The sequence below is a fragment of the Cydia strobilella genome, chromosome 1 (assembly GCF_947568885.1).
Source record: "Cydia strobilella chromosome 1, ilCydStro3.1, whole genome shotgun sequence".
Taxonomy (NCBI): Eukaryota; Metazoa; Arthropoda; class Insecta; order Lepidoptera; family Tortricidae; genus Cydia; species Cydia strobilella.
The window spans coordinates 24,086,117-24,096,513 of NC_086041.1; the positions used below are offsets into that span (position 1 = coordinate 24,086,117).

The 10,397-nt window shown below is 35.6% G+C and overlaps 1 protein-coding gene across 1 annotated transcript; it reads left to right on the plus strand.

The window, feature by feature from the left end:
- Nucleotides 1–356: 356 nt before the first annotated feature.
- Nucleotides 357–1,430, plus strand: LOC134747403 (cytochrome c oxidase assembly protein COX20, mitochondrial). The gene is made up of 2 exons (XM_063682030.1): nucleotides 357–527; nucleotides 1,043–1,430. The coding sequence occupies exons 1-2, from the start codon at nucleotides 477–479 to the stop codon at nucleotides 1,355–1,357; spliced, it is 366 nt and encodes a 121-aa protein (XP_063538100.1). The 5' UTR covers nucleotides 357–476; the 3' UTR covers nucleotides 1,358–1,430.
- Nucleotides 1,431–10,397: the final 8,967 nt, after the last annotated feature.

The following is a 10,397-nucleotide window of genomic DNA, read 5'->3' on the forward strand; positions in this document are numbered from 1 at the left end:
CATGGCTATTTTGACGTTACGTATACATTTGACGTTCCCCTCCCCCGCAAAAATCGGCAGACTTTTTTGTACAGAAAATTACAGACGTGGCGTCTCCGTTGGTTATATCCTCCTAGCCTACACATGATCTGACATGCGCCGGACCACACCAAAGTCGCGGTCCGGTGCGGTCGTATGTTGGTCGTATGTAAACACTTTTTTTAACGCTTCTCTAAAGGGCTCTCCACACTCATGCGCGAATCATTGCGCGAAGCCGCGAACGCGATAGTTCGCTAATCAGCGAAATCGACTCCACACTCACGTTCGCGGCTTCGCGCCGCGTAGTCTGGAGTGAACTTAACTTCTGTTACCGTCGATAATGTCAATATTGACATGACATTTATGGTTGACTTACAAAATTTGATATTTATTTTTGAAACAATTATAATTATCTGATAAAGGCAAATTACCATTATATTATTTATTAATCTACAAATATGGATACTGTTGTAAAAAGTATGCTTGAAGATGATCCCGAAGAAAAGCCGGTAAGTGTTGTATTGAGAAGTGTAAGTATATAGATTATTTCAATCTAAAAGTAAATAAATTAGAATAAATATAGGTCTGTAGGATTTTTAAAGCTGATATAGGATAATTTTTTGTAGTTAGGTGGGCTGAAAATTTTCTGTCATACAATTCCCTATTTGGATCATTTTTATCAATTATAAATGCATTGGCCCTAACATAACCTTAGCCTGTACATAAATATTTTGTATAAGGTCTACAAAGTAACTTGAAAATCTTTGTTTTAATTTATATTTCCCATTTGAATATTTTGAGTTATGTTAACTCACAAGTACATTTTAAAAATGAATATTGTCATTGTCATCTTACAGGTTTTACAAATTTATGAATACCTATACAAAAATGTATAAAGAATTTACCTTGTTTAGGTCAAAAACGACAAAGCAAGTACTAGGGGCAGTGGGCTGTCTTTTAAATTAAAATGCGATTTATTGTTTTAGTTGTAAGAGGAGTCTTATGAAACAATTTATATTTTCAGGGCCTCGTGATAATGGGTCGAGATGTATCCAAAATTCCTTGCTTCAGGGAGAGCTTCCTCTACGGCATAGCTTCAGGAGTGGGCGTGGGGCTAGCTTCATTTATAAAGACTTCAAAACCAATGCTATCACAACATGTTGGAGTGGGAACATTTGCTATTTCCACATTATTATACTGGTCATACTGTAGATATCAATGGTCCAAACAGAGGTTTGATGCTCAACTCTTGCAGGATGCTCTGAAAGATAAAATTATGTATGAGGGCACTGCAGTAGAAAGAGAATTAGAGCAAAAAGGAGTTTTGAAGTCAGCATAGTGTGCCATTAACAATCAAGTGTAAATTAATTAATTTAGATTAGTAATGCATATTAAGTATATCTCTTATATTTCGTCGAGTATAGTATACCTATGTAAATAAATAAAATAATATGGAAGTGTTTTTTTTTTTGTTTTTTTTTATGTGTTGGCACTCAGCTGCAGAAAGGCCTAACCCGACCCTCCCTACATAGTAAGGTTGTTTGCAGAAGCAACTACAGCAACTGATGGTACAGTTAGAATTTTTACGATGTCTGAAAGTTACTTGTTCAATACATTTTGACATTTAAAAAATCTAATCTATATATATGTCGGCGCAAGGCACCTGTAAGCTTATAATTGCTGGGGCCCGAGAAGGTGGCCCGCATTCCTGGTCAAATGTTTACATTAACAGCATTAGGCGTGATTGTCACAGAGTACGTCGTTGTTCCTTGAAGCGGGGCGGTTATTGTAAACACTGCCGAACGTAGCCGTGGGTCTGGTATTTGAATGAAATTTGATATTAGTTCTTTGTTCTGAGCTTAGCTTTGAATGCCAAGCGAGCATTAAGATTTGGGCCATGGTTGAGTTGGGACGCGCGTCGTCCCGTAACCGTGCCGTGAGATTTCGTGTGTGCTTTAAGTACCTACATACTTGTACCACTTGACCCACGGATTCGTTTCCGTTTCTTGATAACTTCGTGATGTAAAAGCTTTGATTAACTTGGTGTGATCTCTTTGTGATTTGAAACTTAATTAATTGTCAGCGTGATTTAGTGTCATTCGGAATCTATACGTAGTTACTAGTGTCAGTGGGTTTATTGTATTAACATTGTATTGGACTTGTGTGCGTGATATTGATATGCCCACTGTTTCCGCCCACCATGGAGCCGATGCCTGGTCCCCTGATGCCTTCGTAGAGTTACCGGCTCCGACATCAGAAGTGGGATAGTGAACGAGGAAAATCCGGAAAATTGTGGAAAATTTTAAATTGATAGATTATCAGAATTTGATTGGAAATTGGTTGCATATTATTTGAAGATAATTTAAAGGCAATTGGTTTGTAATTTGAGGACCGCTCACTTGGAAGATGCAACGTAATAAGATATGAATTATCTAATATGAAAGTATTTGTTGACGAGATGTTCTTAGAAAGAATAAACATCTGCAACTATTTTGATTAATTTGAGTGAGCAATACACATGGTCGTGAAAACTCATTTTTTTAAATCATTTTTCCCACAACACTGAATAAAAACAAGAGACTTTATAATTCTGGAAGCAGTTCCTAAGGAGCTATAAGTGATATAATGGCTATAGTGTTCAACAACACCGACTGTGTTGGCGGTGCAGTACAAACTGACTGCAAGCGGTACGGCTTGTGAGATGGAGTTATCCGATGGGATGGCAAGATAAGTAGTAGAGGTTAAGTCGTAGACACCGCTGTGTGTTGTCTTTATTCAGTTTGAAAGTTTTTGATATTTTTGTTAGCAGAAAGGTACTGAATATTATATTTGATGTGGTTTAAATCATACTATGAACCTGTAAAATGATATTTTATATCTGACTTTATTTCATGACGACGAATCTTATTCTTATTTTTGGAAGGTATCTATTGATTTATGGCGTTGTTAATGAACGTCGGGTCTGATAAGCCCTTGATGATCGTTTGACCTTATTGGTCGTTTTGACATTTGTGTTTGTTGGAAGGGGACAGAATGTGGCCGAGGTTTACTAAATTTTATAAAGAAGGGGAGAATATATGTCGCGACAGAAAATTTACTTAAGCCTCTGATGGACTGAGGTCTCAGTTGGTTGAACATTATTCCTGCTTGATTTACTCAAAATGCAAATTTCCGTGTATCAAAAAAAAAATGTGAACAGATTTACTGCTAATTATATTTGACCTAATGTATCCCGTCCCGTAGCGTCCTATAAAAAAAAAGTTATAAAATAGAGAGTGCCTGGGATTTCAAATGTCTGGTGAGAAACCACTCTTAAGCAGTATCATATTTTTTTTCAAGTATCTTGATAACAGAATCTTGAACCAATAATGAATGTTGTCCCTAAACATTTGATAAAGGTGCCATATTATTTTTGTATGGTCATAAATTTGCAGCGGACAAAATGCAGTCTGAGTCTATTGAAATGTTTTAGTGGGCAAGTTATTGCCACACGTGTAATTGGGTACCTACTGTATTTCCCGCTTATTACATTTATTTGATTTTAAGGAAGTTTGTTGCATCGGTCAAATGACTTAACAAATTTACCTAGATTTCATTGGTACTGAACTTCTACGCAAATCGATAAAATTCTTTGTTTATATTTGTTGATTTCATACAAAATGAGGAAATCAAATAAATAATTTGGAATTTGGATTATGAATTTATGGAAATGATTCATGTTGGATCATTTGGTCAGTTTAATACAATTTGATAAAAATTATGAAGTGATCATTTCAATGATAGATCACGGATCACGATTGTTAAACTTTTGACTGAAAACGTGATGATTGTTTGAATCATACAGATCGAACGAAAAGAGATCTAATTTAAGAATAATTTAAATTAAAGAGACAATGACAAACTTTGTATGATCAGTTTTAAGGAAATGGGACTATGGTTTGTCCAAATAAAAGAAAAGGTTTGCATTCTTTATGATATGTGTTAGCACTTGTGGTGCGGTTATTGTGTTGCCAGATTTGGCTGTGTTGTGTCTGACTCGGGTTGATGAGTCGTATATGTGAGAGAGTCGCTTGTCTAGTCTCGACTCAGGTGGCGACAGAGTTGTCCAGTCTCTGTGTGAGATGGCGGCAGAGTCGGCCAGCCTGAGTGTGATGGTAAGCGTGATAATCTCAAGTAACATTTTGTATGTTTGGCAATCTTATGGTAGATTGCGTGTACAACTATTGAACAGAGAATGCAGAGCGTTTGCAAAGTATGTGCATTTGAGTTTTGAATAAAACTGAATATGGTTTTGATCTTGAATAGTTTGTCAATGCATCTTTAAATTTCTTGTTGAGTTTAAGACTCGTTTTAGAAGTTTGAAAAGTTTTGTTGCTATATGTTTTAGGTCAGAGTTGAATGAAATCACCTGTGAAGAAATTAGACCTAACGAGAATGAAGTAGTGGCTTTTGTGAATTTGCCTCTTTTAACAACAGTTATGCAACTGCAGAAACTTATTGGTACACTTTCATATTTCTGCCAATTTATTCTTAATTTTCATAGTTATCAGCGCCCCTTTATAAGGCCATTAATCTACAACAAGTAAAGTAAAATATCTTTGGATGCTTACCTGATGCATTTCTGGAGAGATGTGCCAAAAATATTGGCGTAACTAATGATGAACGTGTTTTAATGTTTACTTTTCATTGGTACTTATTCTAAATTACCAAATGTATACTGATACTGCTGGTTCAGTAACTATAGTGTTTTGCTTTTCGCAAAAGCAGCATAATATGTATCATGCCAGAGATTATTACACAAGAAAGGTTCATTATCATTTATACGAATTAAATCAAATGAGATTTTCAATATACTTACAGCCTTTCTTATAAGGTAGTCATTTCACAATTCGAGGAAGAATTGACGATAACTAATGATCATTGATGTTCATATACACAGAAGAATAAAGTTAACACCTAGAGTTCATAGGTGATGGATCTTTAAGTGTTTTTTTTATTTTATATTGGTTATTGAGACGGTAAACGAATGGGTTCTGTTCATACTCGTATTTTTGTCGAAACAATATACAAAAGTGTTAGAGATTTCTAACAGTCAGTTACGTTACATCCTGAACGCAATTTCAAGATTATTGAAATAATTTAAAACGAAATAAAAATGTTATCATGCAATATCTTCTGGATACATTTTGAAGTCTGATGTTTTTCACCAAAACTAAATTTTACTCGCTGTTTACCAATTTACTTCGTTTTTAGTTAGTGTGCGATAAATTACATTTGACTACTATGCATTTCGGACGAAAGAGACTTGATTTCTGGATAGAAAACGTTTTTGCCGTTTTCTGAATAAGCAACAATATTTGTTTATTTTATTGAAATTTGAGGAAACTGAAGCTGATCTTGGTCATCATATACGAATACCGTCACTATCGGTGCAAAAAAAAAGAGAAATTATGTACTTCTTAGGTATTGATTGAATAGTAATGTTACTGTTAGAGCTGTTAAAGCTTTATTATTACAGTGTGATTTTATGGTCGGTAAAAAAGGTCGTTAAAAAAAATTCTTCATATGCCATCTAGTACGTGATGACAAGTTTCTAGTAAGACTTGTACTTTCAGATTGGGTGTATTATGATCACAGTAAAGAACATGCTTACTGCTTTGGATATCAATTAAGAGTGACCATGGCACGATGTTGTTCATGACTTATGTTGTCACAGCTCAGCTGTTTTAACTGTACAGTGATTAGGGTTATTTTTATAAAATATAACCTCTATGAATTGCTTATTGGTAAATTGAAGCAAACTGACAATCGTTACATGCGTTAGGTGGTAATCACCAGAGCGTGATCAAATCTGTCAATGAAATTTTATTTATGTGGATAAACAGCATTTTGACAAGTAAAGGCTATTTCGAGAGCATTGTTAATTAGAAAAAAAATAATGTTTTTGTATTTTATACTGTGGATACTATTTTTGGGTATAGCAACTATGACGAAACCTGCGCTGTAGATTGATATTGCATTTTGAGGAATGAAGTTTACGTGCAATTTATGATTTTCACTACATTAACTAAAATTAAAAATCATGAAAGAAATCAAACTAGGTCAGACTTGAAGTTTTGAAGTCCGTTTAAGGTAATTGACTTGCTCGATAAAGATTGATATTTGTTGTTAGCTAATTATCGCAATAAAACTAAAAAGTATGCGCACTAATGGATGCGTGCGATGTGATACTTCGATGTCAGACTGTTACGTTCCCATGGAATTGGATTTATGTTCATCTGTTGATGAAAGTAGAGAACAGTCAGGATCAGCCCCTGTCGGCGAGGTGTGGTGATACACTTGGTTGCCGAGATTTTGATGATACACATGGTTGTTTTTATGCCACGGCATGGCTGGCATTGTGTTTTGCGACGTGATCTACTGTCTTGGTCGCTAGCCGTAGGTCATATTTCAAACCCAGTGTAGCTGGTACGGAGACTGCGCGGTATGGTGACAAGCAGGAGGGTTACAGTTGCTTTGTGGCCTTTGTGGTCTGTTTTGGCGTGTGGCCATTGATATCACATGTGTGATGATGAGACAATGGATTTGTGTTGAATTTGAGAAATTCGATTTTGGGCTGTTTCTGATCTGTGCCTTATGAGAATATTTAATTTGTCACTGTTGACGACTTGATTATAAGATGCGTTATGGATTTTGGGAACTTAACTTTTTGTCATTGTTGTGATCTGATGGCTGGATAGCCGAGCAGATTGACAAATTGGAATTTTACTTCTTTTGAGAATCTGTGATGTTATTGGGCACACTGGGACGTGTGACAGTCAGGATCGCCGTGTCGGCGCAAGGCACCTGTAAGCTTATAATTGCTGGGGCCCGAGAAGGTGGCCCGCATTCCTGGTCAAATGTTTACATTAACAGCATTAGGCGTGATTGTCACAGAGTACGTCGTTGTTCCTTGAAGCGGGGCGGTTATTGTAAACACTGCCGAACGTAGCCGTGGGTCTGGTATTTGAATGAAATTTGATATTAGTTCTTTGTTCTGAGCTTAGCTTTGAATGCCAAGCGAGCATTAAGATTTGGGCCATGGTTGAGTTGGGACGCGCGTCGTCCCGTAACCGTGCCGTGAGATTTCGTGTGTGCTTTAAGTACCTACATACTTGTACCACTTGACCCACGGATTCGTTTCCGTTTCTTGATAACTTCGTGATGTAAAAGCTTTGATTAACTTGGTGTGATCTCTTTGTGATTTGAAACTTAATTAATTGTCAGCGTGATTTAGTGTCATTCGGAATCTATACGTAGTTACTAGTGTCAGTGGGTTTATTGTATTAACATTGTATTGGACTTGTGTGCGTGATATTGATATGCCCACTGTTTCCGCCCACCATGGAGCCGATGCCTGGTCCCCTGATGCCTTCGTAGAGTTACCGGCTCCGACATATATATATATGTATATAAATGCAAGTGTCCTGACTGACTCACTGACTGATTCATCAACGCAGAGCCGAAACTACAAACGATAGAAGGTTGAAATTTGAAATTTGCACACCAGGTTGCATTTATAAAGTGTACAAGAGATAAGAAGCGATTTTGAAAAATTTCATTTTCATTCAATAAGCACTAACAGCTAAACTTTGCGTGCTAATTGGCATTACAATTAATACTTAATGGCTAACATGCATTAATTGCTAAAAACAAAAAGATAGACATAAAATTCAACCCCTAAGGGGGTTCAAAGGGAATGAAGGTTTGTATGGGGTTCAAGTTTTATATTAAGCTAGCAATTTGAAACTTGGTAAAAAGATATATTATTAGAAAACAAGAAAACTAATTTCAGCGTTTTTGAAAATTCATCCCCTAAGGTGGTGAAAAAGGGGTTGAAAGTTTGTATGGATATCAAAAATGTTATCAAGTGCGGGACTTGAAACTGCATATGAGCATATTATTAGAATACAGGAAAAGTAATTTCAGCGTTTTTAAAAATTCATCCCCTAAAAGGGGTTGAAAGGTTGAATCCATTATAAATGCTTTGAAACTTCTTTGAAAGGCATAATAGCCGCTTACAAAAAAAAAGATTTCAACGTTTTTGAAAACTCAACCTCTAAGGGGGGGGGGGGTAAAAAAGGGTTCAAATTTTATTATAAGCTAGGAAGTTGAAACTGCAAAAAGGTATTATATTAAAATACAAGAAAACTAATTTCAGCGTTTTTAAAAATTCATCCCCCAAGGTGGCGAACAGGGGGTTGAAAGTTTGTATGGAGATCAAACATTTTTTTGAGAGCGGGACGTGAATCTTTGTATAATAGTACATTTTACAACTAGTGTGAAAAGAATGTTTCGTACCGAGTCTTGCCACTCGCTTTCAGCTCGTGGCAAGATACCTCGGTACTAGTGGTAAAAAGACATTTCACACGTGTTGTAAACGACGTTTTTTAATACAATTGCGAAAAAATAATAAATTAATATATCATTAGTAGAATCATACCACCAAACCAAACCAAAACCAAAAGTACCTATACAGCTAAGATACGCGAGCTGCCGCAGCCCGCGATACCTTCATACTCGTGCGCGCCCCGGCCGCGGCCGCCGCGGGCCCGGTGCGGGTTGGTCAACGACACCTCCTCATAACTCATGAGGCCCTGGTACCTGCTCCGCGCTAAATTCAATTTTAACTGCGTTTCGAAAGTATAGTTTGGAACTAAAAAGTAAAAAGCACTAGTTCGAGAAATTGAGCTTCTCGCACGCTACGCAGCCACAAAAAGTACCACTTTTTGAGCAACTGTATTAAAAAGGCATTTATTGGATGAATTTTACCTTATACAAACTTTTATTTTAAGCTAGGAATTAGAAACTTCGTAAAAAGGTATTTTATTAAAAGAGAAGAAAACTTATTTCAGCATTTTTCAAAATTCATCACCCAAAGTGGTAAAAAAGAGGCTGAAAGTTTGTATGGAGATATTGAAGATCAAACCTTTTTTTAAGTACGGGACTTCAGTTTTTGTATAAAGGCATATTATTAGAATACAAGAAAAGTAATTTAAGCGTTTTTAAATATTCATCCCCTAAAAGGGTTAAAAAGGGATTGAAAGTGAATACATTACAAATGCTTTGAAACTTCTTAGAAAGGCATTGTAAAATATTACAAAAAAAAGTTATTTCAACGGTCTTAATTATTCAACCCCTTTTGGGGTTAAAAAGGGGATTTAAGTTTATAATATGTGGTACAAGACAAGTTTTCGTTTAAGCTGAAACCTGGTAACAGGGCATTAGGTATATTAAAAATTAATCTTAAAAAAAAGTAAAACCGACTTCAAACGGGAAAAAATAAAATATTATCTCGTTTTATATGCGCTAGCAAACTGATACGTTTGAAGTCGGTGCCAAGCCATCATTGTAAAAAACTTCATGTATTCCGTAAAACTTTACAACTTTGCCCGCTTTTGCAGTCTTTTAGATTTTTTTCAAGTTTGTTGGTCCATATTGTATTACTTATCTGTGGCAATAACACATTTGTGTGAGTGAGCAAACCATAGTCGAAATAAGTTTCTGTACTGTAGAAAATGGGTCTTAAACAGGCGGGCCAAAAAAAATAAAAATTTTCAAGATTGCCCACTTTTACTTACAATCTCTTAACTCCACGATTATCAACTTCATGGTCATGACTCAAAGTCTATAATCCAGAATAAACATGGCATAGTTTTGTCGTATAGGTATCTTTCACTTAAATTCAGTATTTCGATCACCTCCAAACTTATGTGGGCAGTCATAAAAAAAAATGCGATTCTTCATACAAAATCCTAAATATGCTAGGGTTGTCAATTTTCACTTTTACCCAAATTATAAAGAAACAATCAAAAATCAACATTATTATTTTTTTACTGCGAAGGAATACAATAATATAAAAATTAAAAAAAAATATTAATTATTCAAAAGCACTGCCATTTTTACTAAGCATTAAAAGTAGGTAACTAGAGATAACATAACAAGAAACTTTTTTATACTGCAAAGGAAGTATAAAGTAATATAAATAAAGCTGTTGTTGCTTATATTTCCTCTTAAAATTAGCAAAATAACTTTAAACAACGTTGCATGGTAAATGCCTCCTCGCAAGTCAATAATAACATACCTACTAGTGACAACCCTAACGGTTAAAATGTGCTGGGCAATGTTGTGAAAAGTGATACGTAAATACGATCATGAGATTGCCCACGATCATAATTACAAAAGTAATGCATATAACGTGTTAAAATTTCGTCTACATCGTTTCTAAGCTGCATATTATTTACAGTTAAAACTACATCTCTGTAGGACTCTCCTAGACCGATATCCCACCGAAGTTTTTTTAACTTTTTTTGCCCGCCAAAAACACGTCCTCACTTGAA